This window comes from Melanotaenia boesemani, chromosome 14 (assembly GCF_017639745.1).
Source record: "Melanotaenia boesemani isolate fMelBoe1 chromosome 14, fMelBoe1.pri, whole genome shotgun sequence".
NCBI classification, from domain to species: domain Eukaryota; kingdom Metazoa; phylum Chordata; class Actinopteri; order Atheriniformes; family Melanotaeniidae; genus Melanotaenia; species Melanotaenia boesemani.
This window is the reverse complement of record NC_055695.1, coordinates 28364584-28381374: the sequence shown is the minus strand read 5'-3', so window position 1 is coordinate 28381374 and position 16791 is coordinate 28364584. Positions and strand designations below refer to the sequence as shown.

At 41.9% G+C, this 16791-nt stretch overlaps 1 protein-coding gene across 4 annotated transcripts in view; it reads right to left on the bottom strand.

The window, feature by feature from the left end:
* Positions 1–1814: 1814 nt before the first annotated feature.
* The window catches only part of nhsa (Nance-Horan syndrome a (congenital cataracts and dental anomalies)), a 71858-nt gene continuing 56881 nt past the window's right edge, over positions 1815–16791 (bottom strand). Inside the window, exons 3-9 of one of the 4 annotated variants that reach the window (XM_042006493.1) lie at positions 15954–16081; positions 14788–14838; positions 12764–12956; positions 9144–9275; positions 5551–8250; positions 2763–2886; positions 1815–2689 (exon numbers count right to left, since the gene is read on the bottom strand). In XM_042006493.1, coding sequence (XP_041862427.1) covers positions 2089–2689; positions 2763–2886; positions 5551–8250; positions 9144–9275; positions 12764–12956; positions 14788–14838; positions 15954–16081 — 3929 coding nt within the window. In that variant the 3' untranslated portion in view covers positions 1815–2088. Of the gene's footprint in view, positions 2690–2762; positions 2887–5550; positions 8251–9143; positions 9276–12763; positions 12957–14511; positions 14575–14787; positions 14839–15953; positions 16082–16791 lie in introns of those variants that run through there. The other 3 variants (XM_042006492.1, XM_042006495.1, XM_042006496.1) reach the window with 3 other exon arrangements.

Sequence of the window (16791 nt, the reverse complement as noted above, 5' to 3'; positions counted from 1 at the left end):
AAGTTGGAATGAAGCTTCAAAGGCTTAACTCTTTATGTACCCTGTTATCTGCCAAGCAGCTGTACGGAGTATCATTAAGGCCAAAAATCTCTTCCACCACCAGACAGTATGGCTGCATGGATTCTGTCAGCTTGGCATCATGTGCAGGAAATATTTCTGTGAACACTCGGGAAAGGAAAAAGAAAAGCAGGTTTGGAGTGCCAGGGTTACAACTTTAACTTCATGTGTAGCTTATGGCTCTAAAACAAGAGTTTCCTGTTTGTCTCTCCAGCCAGTGTCTTAAATAACATCTAAGGTTTCTCTCTCATAAAGAAAATAGGCATCTAAATAAAATATGTCTTTAAAAATTCCAGCAATTCATTTGTTGTAGAAATTTCAGCTTTTTAGGCTTTTAAAACCAAATCAGGGGGCGAATAGAGATCTATGTCAGGTATAAAAATAAATATATTTTGATTGTTTCTCTACATTTTGATGAGAGCATTTGGCACATAAAAGCAGCAAATGCTAAAATCCTTAACTAGTTGTCATCAGATGTGATAAACTGGCTCGTATTCATCATCCTCCATCAAAACTGAAAGAAAAACACAGCTGCTTTGTCACTTATTGTCTCCTGTCGAGTAAAATAAGGCATGATGATCCTCTGAGCACTTTCCACTTGCCTCTTTCAACAATTCATAAACACACCAAATCAGCAAACCAGAAACGACCATTGTTCTTTAAACACATGACCTTCTTTATTCTCCTCCTGCGATTTCACCACCTCCAGCTTTTTGTGATCACCTCTTCTTCTCCCACGTTAACACCTGCTGCCTTCACGTCTCCAGAGATTGTCGTGTTAAGAGCTCTTCTCACCGCTGATATTTCGTCCTATTTATTGCCTGACAGATTTAAGTTAAGCTTCAGAAAAGGACTAAATAAAATATGCTGTTTACCAGCGACTAGTCCAGGTACCCTGCCTCTCACCTGACAGCAGCTGGGAAAACCCAGCATGTGACCCAGCATTGGGATAAGTGGGTATAGACAGTGGGTGTATAGAAAGACTGAAGGTGCACATTTTGTAGTTAGTGGTTCAGATGGGTGGGGATCAGAATAATTTGGTCTAAATGGCTTGATGAAATGTTTTCTGTGTTATTGCATAGGTATTCACAGAATACAAGTAGTTAATAATCTGGTTTCTTACGTTTCATCATAAATCTGACAGCAGAACAGTTACAGTGAAACACGAATCTTCTGTAGGAAGAACTGAAAAAGACAACCAGCTAGTTTGGGTATACATGGCTTCTTGGAAATGTGTTTTCAACTAACATATTTTCTTTAAAACTAAAGCCTCGTTTCTACCAACAGGTCCGGGTCAGTATTTTTACACAGGCAAAAACTGGGAGGATGCCAGAATATCCGATTCGAGCCATCCTAGTTTTTTGGGCAACTTTCTGTTGGGGTCCCAATCTTACCAATCCGACCCTAAAGGGTGAAGTTTGAAACACTTTTTGATTAGTTGAAAGAATCGCCATTTCCTGTGCAACTCAAAGTGCGACAGCGCCATGTTTAAATATGCACTCAAAAACATAGCTTGTGTTAACTTTTGTGGACTTTCATTTCCTACCTGTTCAAATTATTAGAGGACAGAAAAGTCCTCCCTTAGCTTTGCCGTGGCATCAGTCAGCATCAGCCATCAGTAAGGGTGCGAGACCAAACCTGTCCTGTCCTGAGCTGGACTTCTCGGTGAAAATGAGGCTTAATATGCTCTGATTTGGGATTTTTTTTTTTTTTTTTCAGAATGATCTTGTTTCTCATACCAACTTTTTTTTTTAATATAAAGATGCTTTTTTTTCTTTCTTTTCTTTTCTTTTTTTTTTTTTTTTTTAGAAATACAGCTTGTATAAAATGCAGGTAAATTTTTTTACATAATAAAAAAAGAACAGTTTTACAACTCATTTGTAATTTACTACTTTCTGCTTGATTTTTTACCTTTTTAAATGAAATGATGAAATTCCTGACTTAAGCACATTTCCAAAATATATTTCTTATTTAATTGTGAACCTTTTTATTTTCTGTAAACATGTCAGATTATTTCAGCTCTGCCCTCGACTACGTGGATCCCTGTGAGGAGTGGTCGTCGTGAGGGCTCCCGTCTGAGTTCTCTGTCTCGCCCTCTGAGATGGCCTGCATGGGCGCTGAAAACAACCTGCTGCGCATGCTGTAGCGGCTGCTGTTGGCGGGCGGGGGGATCCTGGAGCGCCCCTGCCTGGAAGCGGCGGAAGTGAGGAAGGATTTTGGAGAGAAGCCCTCAGCGTTGGCTTTGGGGTAGGAGAGCTGGTCTTGTCCTGGCTGTTGCTGCTCCTCAGATAGTTTGGGGGACTCTGGGAGAAAATCTCCAGGCGACTTAGGAGTGATTGGGCTCTTGAGGATCTCCGTAGCCGACATGCGGTAACTAGAGTCCGAGCGGCTTCCTTTTTTAAGCAGCAGCAGTTTGAACTCTTCGTTCGATGTGCTGGACTTCTTCGCATTCCTGTAGATTGGACCGGGGACTCGGTGCAAGCCTGGTGGGGTTGCAGAGGAAGAGGGTGAAACCTGTGAGACCGGGGAGCTCACGGCGCTGCCAGGCGGCGTGTTTCCTGATGCGGCACCAAGACGGTTCCTTACACTCAGCTCGGTGGAGTCCTTCCTCCCTAATACTTTCCTTTTGGACCTGGGGATAATTAAATTTAGTTAGGACTTTCTAAATCGTCTGTAACCTGCAGAGGCTGCGGTCAAACACTCACCTGTGAATCACAGCGAACAGATCCTCAGTAGTTCGGGACTTAGTGGGAGACAGAAACACATTATCGTCCTCTGGTCTTGATTCATCATGTGGAGGAGACACAGAGTTGTCACTGGGTGTAGAGTCTGATAAAAAAAAGAAAGCATTTTATACATTTTACGTTTTTATCTACCTTCCTAAAAAAAGTTTAATATTAGTAACATGCAGCCCAAAGAAGAAACCGTCATTCACTGAAGCGAAGCCACAGAGAAATTAAGAATCTTGTGTATTAACAACAAAAAACCTCAATTAAGCTTAATAGTTGTTTTTGTGATAGTTTTCTCTAAATATGTCAGAAATGTGAGGGAAATCTGGAAAAACACATTAATTTACAAAAACATTTAGTTTATGTAAAACACAGGTAAGCAAACCCTAACTCAAGAATCTGATTCAGTGAATATTTTCTATTTATTATTAATAAAATAACAAATATCTAAGCCAATCACATGGCAGCAACTCAACACATTTAGTCATGTAGACATGTTGAAGACGACTTGATGAAGGTCAAACTGAGCATCAGGAAGAAAGGAGATTTAAGTGACTTTGAACGTGGCATGGTTGTTGGTCTGAGTATTTACTGGGATTTTCACACAACCATCTCTAGGGTTTACAGAGAATGGCCTGAAGAAGAGAAAATATCCAGTGAGCAGCAGTTGTCTGGACCAGAATGTCTTGTTGATGTCAGAGGTCAGAGGAGAATGGACAGACTGGTTGGAGATGATAGAAAGACAACAGGAAGTCAAATAATTGCTGGTTCTATCCAAGGTCTGCAGAACAGCATCTCTGAACACATAACACATCCAACCTTGAAGCAGATGGGCTACAGCAGCAGAAGACACACCGGGTGTCTCCTGTCAGCTAAGAACAGGAAACTGAGGCAATAATTCACACACACTCACCAACACTGGACAATAGAAGATGGAGAAACGTTGCTGGTCTGATGAGTCTCCATTTCAGCTTCACATGAGAACAAAATGACGTCATTTTTCTCTTGTGGACGTGAATGGAGACAGTTTTTTGGCTTCCACATTTCTGCTTATGCAAGGCTGAACGGATAGTTTTCAGCATGTTTAATGAACAGCTGATCAAGGTCGTGAGAAAGTGTATAAACGTAAACAACATGTGGGAGTTAAAGAGATGGACACCGCTGCGTGCACAACCCCGTCCTGCCATGAACAAAGTTTCTCGTTAAATATGAAATAACCCGGTCAGCTGTTCATTGCACACAGACGTCCCCCCTGCAGTTCTACCCGTCCCGTCGGCGACGGAACTTCTTGTGGAATACGAAATGACCGGACCAATATTAATATTCTCGGGGAAAATGTAAAAAGCTTTACAAGCATAATGGTGGTGGGGGTGGGCGGGTGGGGCTACAATTCACAGAGACTCACCAAACTGGACAATAGAAGATGGAAAAACTGGTCTGATGAGTTTCCATTTAAGCTTCACATTCAGATGGTAGGATCAGAATTTGATGGAAACATCATGAAAACATGGATCGATCCTGCCTTGGATCAATGATTCAGGTTCTGGTGACGGTATAAAGCCTGTTACATACTCAAGAACTTTTGTCTTGTTCTCGAGCTCACAAAGACAATTCACACAGGCTGCTGGTGCTGTAATGGTGTGGGGGATATTCTCTTAGTGCTTTAGTACCACTGTGACCTGGTTTAACCACCACAGCCTACCTGAGTATTGTTGCTGACCATGTCCATCCCTTTATGACCACAGTGGAGCATCTTCTGATGCTACTTCCAGCAGGATAATGCACCATGTCACAAAGCTCAGATCATCTCCACCTGCTTTCTAGAACATGACAATGAGTTCACTGGACTCCAACGGCCTCCACAGTCACCAGATCTCAGTTCAGTAGAGCAGCTTTGGGATGTGGTGGAACGGGAGTTTCTCATCATGGATGCAGACGACAAACCTGCAGCAACTGTGTGATGCTGTCGTGTCAACATGGAGCAAAATCTCTGAGGAATGTTTCCAACACCTTGTTGAATCTATGACACCAAGAATTAAGAGAGTTCTGGAGGGAAAAACGGGGTCCAACACGGTACTAGCAAGGTGGACCTGATAAAGTAGCTGTTGTATTTACTTGATAGATTATCAGAATTTAAATTTTAATCTTCTATTTATATGTTCAGGTGATCAGTATACTTATTTTCCCTACATGTTGTGCTACCACAGACGTTTCTAGTCTGCAGGCCAGCAACAACTATTCTACCATAAAGTCATTTCACGATATCCTCACCGATGAGAAGACTTCATTTACTAAACCACTGACAGCTCATCAATGCTTTGATGCTTCCTCTCTTTAAATGTTCGAGCCAGCACCTGATTCAGTAGTGACTCAGCTCTGTACCTCACAGTCCTCCCCAATCACAGTCTTATGAACTTTCAAAGCTGTTTCATAGCTATTGCACTAAATGCTGGCTGTCTCCATTGTAACCACTGCTTTTACCACACATTCTTGATAATAATTGATTGACATGGCAGTACACTCAATCACTACTTTCCTCATCTCGAGTACTGAGCCCAGTTCTCCCCAAAACGTTCCTCTAGTAAAAGGAAGTCATAGGGTGTTAAAGATACTCTGTGGAGCATCTTTAACCATTTGGATGTTGTTGATGCTCTATTTTTTGTCTAAAAATACTTATTAGGATTTATACATATAATGTACACCTGTCATCTTTATTACAAACCATGTGTTGGGATGTGAGGTAACTGAGACACAAACAGTTTACCTTTGCTGAAATAATCCTCCGTCTCTGCCGTGGACTCCTCCTTGCTGTCCTGCGAGGCACTTTCGGCTGAAACACCTGATGAATAGTTTTCTGCTTCGTTGCTGGCTGAGCTCTCCTGCGACGTCTCCAGCTGACTGTCAGTTGCAGGCACTTCATCAACACTGTTGCCTCTCTTTGGTGAGCTGTGCAGAACTGGGGGAGAGGGACATGTTTCTTCTTCGGTCAGATTCGTCTCTTGGTGCGGTGCAGGCTCTACATGTGAGCTGGAGTCTCCAGACGGCTCCCCTTCATCAGTCTCAGGGATTTCTGAGCCTTTCTGGTTCAGATGTGGTTCTGATTGCAGACCGACTCTCTCTAAAGGAGCCTCATCATCTTGCTTGTTGCTTATCTTGCTCACTCGCTCTACATTTGAGGTAATCACTGATTCGCACAGCTCCTTTGTGGATACATGATGATGATGTGAGTTGTGTAGTGAGGAGCTTTCACTCATGGGACACTGGAGTTGGGAAACCACTTTATCTTCGTGTCCTCCGTGTTCTTTACTGATGGATCGAAGTTGGACTGAGAGCAGAGCTGAAGGTGTGATGGACAGAGCATGGGCATTAAACACCTCTGAGGTGGGAGGGGCTATAGTATCAGCCATCTGCGCAGGTTTTTGTTTATTCTGGTGAAGGTTTTGTGTCTGAGTTCTGTAAGCTGAGGCCTTGTTGCTCACACTGTGAAGGGCACTTAAGTCGAGATGGGAGGGAGGAATAATGGGCAGCTCCAGATCTCTCTTGGAGGTTGCTCCGTCCCTGCTGGATCGTGACTGCAGAGACAGCGATGACAGAGAGGACTTCCTCTCTGGGACTTTTGGCTTCCTCTTGCCAGTCCCTGGTGACAGTGGTCCAGGAAAGAAGGTGGAGGGAAAAGAGGAAGTGGGGGTTTCTGACTGACTGGAGTAGCCGCTAGATGGACTGGCCAGGCCTGCCAGCTTCTCCGGGGATGTTAGCTTAAATTCCCCTTCCACCGATGGAAGTGAGGGGGTGGTGGCTCTGGAGCCAGACTGGGATGTCTGGGATTCGGAGCTTTCCTGTGACCTGATGCATTCGATCACAGTCGTACCTGTCGCTGTGCTGGAGTTCGATAACGATCTGTAAGGATCGCTAGATTTTAAATCGTTCAGAAGCCACAAATCTGCATAGTCGGGCTGCACAACACCCTCATCCTTAAACGAATGTGCATCCACAGAGCTTAGCATGCCTAAATCAAGTAGATCAGCTGAGCCCTTCACCCCCCAGACTGCAAGGGGCTCTCGAACTAAAGAGTTTTCTACTTGAGCTTGCGAGCCAGCCAAAGCCAGCTTCAGTTTCCTCTCCTTAGAAGACAGTGGAAATTGCTGCCCGCATGTAATCTTTGGTTCTCTCTTGTCAGGAATGTTTCCCTCACTGCATATTTTTCTTAAGGAAGAGCTCCTCTTTGGCGGAGACGGCTTCGCCTTTGGTTTTCTCAAAGAAAGGCAGCGTCTCCCCAGCGTCAGGTGTCCGCTCAGGTCCGACAGACCACAATCAGCAGCAGAGGGTGCATAGTTACTAGTGAAGCTTTTGCTACCTTTCAGACCGCAGTCAAAGTGCATGGAGGTGTAGTAACCTTCAGTGTCTACAGAGTAGTGTGAGACGGTGTCAGCTTTTTCTGAGGGTGGTTTGTCGGAGAAGCTGCTCTCGCAGGTGGCCATGCTGGTGAAGCTGGGGCAGCCCAGGCTGCTCTCAGCCTCTCTGCTCGGCTCGGGGGTGAAGCCCTGGGAGTGAGAGGGATCTGCATGGGGGTAACCCCATTCCCCCTCAATGGGTGTGCAGGCTCCGATTTCCTCTAATATATCCATAGCTGTTGAGGAGAAGGAGCCTGCCCGCTGGGTCCTGAGGCCGTGGTAGTTGTCCATCAAGAAGCTGGTCTGCTCGTCTGCAGCGTGAGGGGCAGCATTTAGGGAGAGCTCAGAGTCACAGTGTGAGGAGCCGGTCAGGGGTGGAGAGGCTGCAGGGGGGATTGTTTCTGATGTCTGGGAGGGGCAGGTGGAGCTGCTCCCACTCCAGTTCCCACTAGAAGACTGGTGGTCCTCCTTATGGTCCATCTGACCACCCAGCACCCCTGCAGCTGAGACAGAGTGTACAGGGCTGCTGAAGGTGTCAGAGCTTGATGAGATCTCACAGCTGCCCAAGTCGGCCTTCCTGGGCAGCTGGGATCTGGTTCGCTCCATCCAGCTGCACTCCGGACTCTCCGACATGGCCTGGTGGTCCGCACTCTCTTCATCATCCTTCAGAATCATCTCCCTGTGTCCGGGCAGGAAGCTCTCAGTGTTAAACGGGGAAAGCTCCTCCTCCTCCTCGTCTGTGTCATGGTGCCCGTTGTCCATCATTATGCCGTCTCTGGGCAGACTCCGTGAGCGCAGGCGATCCCCCACAGAGGAAGTGAACATGGCGTCGGCGCTGTCGGCCAGGGAGGAAATGTTGCCTGCAGAGTACGAGAGCAAGATGGACACTCCCTGGCTTCTTTGGACCCTGATCCTCCTCCGAGACGGCGCTCCTGAGATCAGAGACTCTTCTGTCTGACAGCCGGAGTCTCTGGTGTTCAGATGGCTGGTCAGCTCCTCGTTGGAAGGAGTAATGTCTGGACCGGAGTGAACGATCACTGTTCGCTCTCTGGAACCAGGAGAATCATCAGAGTCTGTGAGAAGAAAGAGACACGAGCCCCATGAGCAAAAGAGTCACAGAGGTTGGGTGATGGAGGATTTTTGTTGCATTTAACCCTTCAAATAATGCAATTTGATCTCAAGTGGGCCGGGCCAGTAAAGTAATAACATATTAACTTATAAAAAACAAAAACTTCCAAGTTTTCGCTTTATTTTAGTGCAAAGAAGTACAAGTACGTCACCAACATGTTAACATTTAATTAATTATTCTTTTAGAAAACACGAAGAAACTGAAAATTTGGGGGGAAAAAAGTGTAATTCCAACAATATCCTGCCTCTGTTTATCTTTCTCAGAATATAGTTACATTATTTAACATATTTTATTTTTCTTATTGATTTCTTTATTTTATGATAGATTTTCATTATATTAATATATATTTAAAATATATTCATGTTTTTTTATATATATTTATATTATATATATATATATATATATATATACACAGTACAATCTTTGATACTTTCTAAAATATTTTTTTAAACTTCAATGGAGTATATATACCATTATTTATTTGTATTAATTTACTGTTATTCATTTATTTGATATTTAATTGCATTCTATTTTATTTTTCTTTTTGTCTTTGTCTTTTTCTTTTTCTTGCCTTGTTTTTACCTGTATTTATGATTGTAAATATATTTTGGCATTAAGGGGTTTAGTGTATATCTCAAAGGTGATGACCTTAGAATATAAGCTTCATCAAAAACATTAAAATATTTTATAATATAATATTTTTTGTATATTTGTGTAAATATTTTATATTTTCTATGAAAATGAATGTATAACAAAAACACAAAATATATCCAACAGTACGTCATTCTTTTGTTTTCTTTTTTTATGAGCCTGGCAGAGTTAAATGAAATAACATACCTAAATCTTGCTGCACCTGTCTGGGAAGGCCGGCGACGGTCCTCCGTCTCCTCAGTTTCCGTCTCCTCTGAAGCACAGACTGCGAGTGAACGAGCGAGCAGCGCACACTAGCATCTCTGTCAAAACCAACCCCTGCAACGGAGACGGGACATGTGAGGAATCTTTGTTTGGTGGCGACTGCACAAATTTCCTTCTTTAACTCTCAGGTTGTCACATAGGAAGAAAATAAATAAATAAACGTAATGCTTGGCTGAACTAAATTAGGTGCTCTATAAAAATAGCAATAAAGAGAGACAGTTAAAGATCTGAGTTACCTCAAAGCCACAGTTAGAAAAGGACTTAAAATGAGGAGTTATTTACAGCTTAATGTAATGACTATGCTGAAAAGTTGGAAAATTTGAAAAGTTGGAAAAATGGAAAATCTGTCAAATGACAGAACAGATTGCTGGCTTTACTAACCAAAAAATGCCTTCTGCTTGATTTTACTTCCTGCCGTGTCAGAGTCACATCATGGCTATCATGTGACAGCAGCATGGGGCTTTCAGCTCCATAGCAATTGCAGGACTTTGCTTACAATGTGCATTTTTTTGTCCTCAACTGTCTCTGACTCAAGCCAGTGTTGGCGGACAGCTCTCCTTTTGAGAGAGTAAGAGCGAATGTAAATAACATCAAGCAGGTCTTTTCAACAGTTTGGGCAGAACTAATTGACATTCCCATCACAACATCTCGCCTCTTTGCAGTTGCAGGCACAAAGCATCAAAGCACAAGAAACAAAGTTAACCAGGCACAAAGCACGACTTGCACATTGAAAGTAACTCTCTGTACCAGCATCAATTCCTGTTAATAATGAAGTTTCATGGTGATATGAAGAGTTTTGTGTTTCCTCCTAAATAAAACTTTAGTTTTTGTGGCATTACTGAGGGGTAAAAACCTACAGGGGGACGTAGAGAAAGACTGACTGTGTTAGCAGTCTTTTTTCCTGTTAGCTTCTTCGCTGCATTCATGCTAACCATATGTTAAAGAACTAGAACTGTTAAAAGATGGACTGAAATTAAGAAAATCTGCTTCTACTCTGTTTTTTATTTTATGATGAGCAAGATGAGAGGATTAGGCTCACTTTCATATCTTTGTAAGGAGTTTGAAGTTGGCCAAGTTGATAGTTTAGCTCCACTTAACAGCTACATCAAAGACTGGTAATTAGCTAGCCTAGTTAGCACTAGTCAAGCTCAGTGATTATTACACTTAGTACTTATTTATTTACAAATATAAGATATGATCTGCTAACTAAACTTTAAGTTGTTAGTTAAGCTGAAGAGCTGCCAGGATCCATGTATCTTTTGGTTACTGAATTTTCTGATCAAAAACACAGAATTATTTGTAAAAAAAAAAAAAAAAAAAAAAAAACTAACAAAATCAGGGGCCATTTGCAGACCAAGTTTTAAACCCACTAAAATCAAATGTGAGGCTATGTTTTTATTTATTATGTGGTAGTAGCTGCCGCGAGTCGTTATGCTAAGCTAAGCTAAGATAGGCTTCTTCCACTTGCTAAACAGTTAGCACATTAATGCTAATGCAGTAAGGGGTCCCTGTATGGTCCGTGTATCATTCGTTCATTTAATATCATGAAATAGAGGTGGTTGAATCCTACACATAGCTGGGTGTTGTTCTGGACATTCAATTCAATTTTAAAAAGAACACGGAGGTGGCCTTCAAAAAGGCTCAGTCAAGACTCTTCTTTCTGAGAAAACTCAGATCTTTTAATATAAGTAGAAACCTTCTTTCTGTGTTTTATATAGGCATTTTAGCCAGTCTTGTTTTCTATGTGGTGTTGTGTTGGGGAAGCAGCATTTGTAAAAAAACAAGTTGATTAAAAAAGCTGGGGCTGTGATTGGTATCACCCCTGACTCTCTAGACCTCACCCTGGCAAAAAGAACTGGGTCCAGATTGAAAACAATTTTATCCCTTGAAAACCACCCTCTACATGATGTTTTTAATCGTCTCAAAAGCTCTTTTAGTGACCGTCTTGTTATGCCTCAGTGTTGAATGCTTCAGAAGGTCTTTTGTTCCTGTAGCTGTCCGATTTTTTAATGACCACCTGTAGTTTTTTTTAATTTTTTTTTTTATGTTTTTAGTATATTTACATATTTAAATGTCTATTTAATGTTTTTCGTCATTGTCTATGTATGAGATTTGTGGTGGCAAAGAAATTTCCCCTTTTAGGGGATGAATAAAGCTTAACTTATCTTATCTTATCTTATCTTATCTTATCTTCAGTTCAAAATTGAAAATCAAAAGGTAAATAATCAGCTTGTTTTCTATTATTTTTTATGAGTCTAAAAAAAAAAAAACCTAAAATCAGGCTGATTTGTACTTTTAATTTGAAGTTAAGGGGAGAAGATATTAAACTAGAAAAATAACCCACAGATTGTCGGATTTCCGTGACCCGGAAGGTGCTGCAGATTCTCTGTCTGCAAGCCAGAACTGTGGCTTTTGTTGTTGGGGTCGCTCACTCTCTCCCAGCTGACCTCCATGCACAGCAGTCACCATATCAATGGCGCTTGGATTTCGCTGTCGGTGCTGTATCAGGAGAGTCACTACGGTGGGTCCCACCACCTGTCTCCCCTAAAGCACCAACATTCACCCAAAAGTTGTTTTGGGAGGCGCTGGGAAAGAGCCTTATAGCTACAGCCTTTCTCAAACTGGGGGTCCCAAGATAATTTCAAAAAATGTAAAAAATGTATTTCTGTCTGTGGGTTGTTGTTCTAGTTTTATTTATTTAAAATATTAACTTCAAATTAAAAAAATGATTTAAGTTTTTTCTTTTAGATTTCTAAAAGAATAATGAAAAACAAGCTGATAATTTCTTTTTTTTATTACTGATTTGTGAATGAACGAATGACCATAAAAGGGAATTGGAACTGCAGGCTCTGAGAAAATCCATCCACAAAAAATGTATATTTTGAGACCCAACTTTAAAAAGAAAGAGGGAGAATTTATTTGCTCATCATAGTTATTTTGCACAAATGAAAAGTCATAATCTGCATGTTTTGATTCTGTTTTTGGTTTAGTTTCTGTTAGATTTCTATCTTAAGTCTTGGTATGCGGTTTCTCTAGTTTCAGAAGGACTCTCTTAAGTTCCGGTCTGGGTTTCTGAGTGTGATTCATTTTTGTGCCTGTTTTTCTGTGTTCTTTATTCTTTGGTTCTGTTTATATTGTTAAGTTTAATTTCCTGTCTTATGTTGCAGAGTTTTCCCTTTTATGTGCAGTGTTATATTTACTTCCTGCTCTCTTGTTTCACCTGCTTCTTATTTAGTTAGCTCTCTCGGTATAAATACGCCTATAAATGCTCCCAGGAAGCAGTACAGCTAATAAAAACATGGTCTCAAAATCTATTTTGCTAGCAGTAACTAAAACATACTAGTGTTTTTGTTGTCTTTCTAAACACACCCTCGCTGTTCTTGGTTAGAGTGAATTTTTGTTATGGACCAGTAAGCAACAAAGCTAATGCTACCTGATACGTCATCCTGTTTCTTCATAAAAAAGTGGAAGAAAAGTGGCGCTGGTCTGCCCTGCCCTAATGAAAATATTCAGACTGAAAACATGAAATGATTTGAATTTACCAGTCACATTAATAGGGATGACACATGAAGTGATGACTTGGGAATTGCATTTCATTCTCTCCTCTGGGGTGGGCAGCGGCAGAGCTTTAGACCAGTTAGTCTGCTTGTCCAGGGTGGAGGGGATGTTAGGGATGGGAAACTTAGACCGGTGACCTAGAGCCACCCCGTCAGTGTCAGGGTCAGAGGGCACAGCCTGCAACAGATGGATATTTGCATGGTTAGATTGTTACAATTAGATGGTGTTAGATGAAAAGTGATGCGGCGGAGTTTAAAATAAGAACAAAACCTCAGCTTTAGAGAGGGAGATGTGTAGAGTACAATGACTGAAGGATTACACTGGTTTTGCTGGTGTTTTACTGTTGGAGAAAGGAAGACTAGATGTAGAGTTTAGTGTCTTAATCTACAGCCAACAGCAGACTGCTCGCTGCCTGAACAGAAGCAAATCAATACACATGTCCTCCCAGCTGAGTTTCAAGTTGGAGTGCAATGAATTCATGAAGCAGTGGAAATAAAAAGCATGCTCCAGAGCAAGAGAAAATAAAAAGCATGGGAAAACTTCATGCAAAAAACAAACAAAAAAAGGTGTAAAACCAGACAGTGTTCAAGTTAGCAGAAACCTCAGACTGATTTGACAAAGTGTGCAGCTCAGGTCATCTTCAGTCTGCAGCTTCTGCTGTCATTTCCAGTCAACACTCTTATTCATACTCCAAAAATCTGTCACTCCCCTGTGAGTCTCTGGCGCAATAACGAAGCTCCGGAAATATTTCAGAGGAAATAGTTCACGGCAGCATTCCTCTGCTGTACCAATCACTACAGAGCCCTTCTCTTCTTTCCCAAAACTCCACTTTTTCCATTCAAGCTAAAATCCTGAACTGAAGAGCATCTATCGCTTCAATCTCCTCGCTGTACGAACTTATCAATATCTTACCTCAAGTTTCCAGCGAGACACATGTGAAACTGGGAGTGATTCTCAGGCTGTGCTGGTTCCCACCTACACAACCCGACAACCTCCCACCCCCATTTAAAGCCAGCTCTCCAGCCTTTGTGCTCTCTGTTCCCGGCAGACCAATGAGACCCTGACAAAAACCCCGGCCACAAAAGAAACCAGTTTCCTTGGAAACTTCACCCAACTAGTAGAAAAAAAAATCTAAGGGAGACCATTTACAGCTGATTTGTTGTGAGAACAGAGAGGCGGTTTAAGGAGTGTCTGAGAGGTGGGATGAGCCAGACGAAGGAGTGAAAAAGTGATGGTAAGCGAAGAAGAGGAAGAGTGGATGGGAAAAAAAGGGAGTGGTAGTGTTTGCTCATTTCTGTCTCATGGTGGGCATCAAGCATGATGTAGTTGGTGAAAAAGAAACTCAAAGGGGGGAAACATGAGGCTGTCAGCTGTGCAGTGAGGAGACCGCAGCACAGAAGGATCATGGGTAATCAGAGACGCAAGCTCCCAGAAGTCAACTCTGTCATTAGAGGAACCCAGCCTGCTGGGCGACTGAGGCGACAGGCCTCACACACACATTCCTCACATACTCCAAACTCAAAGCCTGGCCCTCTGCATGAACCCCAACAACAGCTTGAGAGCGTGTGACATGACAACATGGATGAAACCACCATGCTCTAAACCCACAACAGCCAGAGGAACCCAGAGGAACATGCATTTAAAAAGGCTTTCAGTATGTAAATTAGAAAGCAGGTGAAATAAAGAGTTAGGAGGGGCACTCGTGAGCCAGGAGGGAGGGGAAGACCAATACCTTTCTGCTCCAGGGAGACAGGCGGCAACATTCGGTGGGGGAGGAGGAGCGGGTGGATTCAAACTGAATTACAAGGCAAAAAAAACAAACCAAACAAAAAACACCAAAGATGATGAAAAAGCAACAATACATGAACAGATTGGGGAATTTAACAGATATTTGGCAGATCCATGCAAACTGATGAGCTGCACATGTGAAAATGAAACGTGAACTCAGGGCTGTGAGATGGGAAACTTTTCATTCCCTGCACAGACAACAACATGACGCACTCTTTACCTGAGCTTGAGCTAACTGAGTGGCTGCATCTCTAAAATGCCTCTCTGGCTGCTCGAAAGGGAGGAAAAAATGCCACTGTCACTTCCAAGGTTTATGAAAATCTGAGCATCACATTTAAAGCTTCATTTAAAGGTACAGTGTGCAAGAATTACTGACATCTAGTGGTATAGATGGACATAGCAAGCTGTAAATGGACCGTGGCCATCAGTGGCCAAAATTCTTCCAGACATGAACATGTTTTCATCTGTGACTGGATCCAGTGGCCTCAGGTGCAGCATTGGCTGCACTACAGGTAACTACTTCAACATTGTTAACTGTCTTTTTCTATGGTTCTTTTAAGGCGTTACCTATCCCAAACGGTGCTCTAATACCTGTCAAACAAAGCTGGTGCTGCAGTTTTAAAGCTCAGAAGATCCTCACTTAAAAACAACAGTAGTTTGTCCAGTCAGAGACACTGTAGTAATTATGGTGCCACAATTTGGCAACTGCCATGTATGTGGACCCACAGCAAGTGGACATAAATGGTTCATTCTTAGAGAATAAAAAAAAATTGTTATTTTAGTAAAGTGATTAGATAGGGCTGAACTAGTAATTGTTTTTAAAACAAAACTGCAATTTAAAATGTTGCAAATAGCAAATTGCAAAGGACCATGATTCATTTTTGTGTTCCACTGCGCCTAATCCGGGTCTCAAACCTGCAGAGTCCACGGTTTTACACATCCACTCACTTCTGTTGTAATTCCTGTCATCTTTCCTGTGCAACAGTCAAGGACAGAAAACTTGTGAAATGTCCTGAGGAAGCTAATAAAGGTGGTTTGACTGGGTGGAGTCGCTCTAAATATTATTAAAACTCAAGATTTTAGATAATGTGTTGATGTTAATAAAACCTACAAAGAATATGGGATATATTTTAAGCCACAATGACGGCATATTTAGCTTCAGTGATGTTTTGTGATGGACATACAGCTTTTTAAATGACTTTCTTACACACTGCACCTTTAAACAGATGTTATAATAACTCTACAAAGGAAGACATATCTTTAAATATGAAAAAAAAACTCAGATACAGAGACATAAGTCAGCATATTTACACAAGTTTTCTTTTCTGTTGCTAAACAGTCAGTCTGGATATAAGCTGGTCATTTGCAGATATATAAATGTCTCACCGCTGTTGAACATGTGCCCCTCTTTTCATGCCTCCGGATGACTTGGGGGGAGGGGTACATTGGCATCGGGGGCAAGGCTGAGATGGTTACTCTCCGCTCCCTGCTGCCTGATTGTCTTCTCTGGTGATCTGCGGCAGAAAACACGTAAAACACTGAAGACACGCTGTAAGGCGTGTACAGAAACACAGCTTCATTAAATCACACGAAGAAATTAAAATAAGCTTTAATATAAAGGCAGTATAAACCAGTTATATAATTATGAAAGGTTGATAAAGGGTCATGTAATTTGAGATTAAGTATTCATTTTAAGAACTGGGCCCTCATTTATCAACTATTTGTGTCTAACAAATGAAATTTTATAATGTTTTAAAATACAAATAACGCTGCATTTATGAAACGTGCAGGGGTTAGGTGTATGCACGTTAGTAAGTAACCAGCTGTTGATGAATCCCACATGTTCTAAATCACCTGCCGGAGTTCGTCCACGGTCACTGATGTTGAATTGTTCAGAAGAAACAAATGTATTTTGTGCTTGTTGAAAAGGAAGCATCACACATATTGCCTTCTCACTGATGATCAGGCAATGTCCCACCTGTCTCGTAACTCATTTTGGTGGCCACAAACCCACTTGAATATTGCTGCAGTGAAACTTCTAAAACCTGCAGGCCCTTGAGGACCAGGATTGAGCATCCCTGACATAAAGAATGCACATGGATGCTGAACTCGCTGTGACACCTGCAAAATTATTATAGCTTTTCTGTCCTACCACTAAATTCTGTGTGCACAAATCATAAAAGCTGTTGTTATAGTTTAGAACTAATTTCTACACATAAGTACA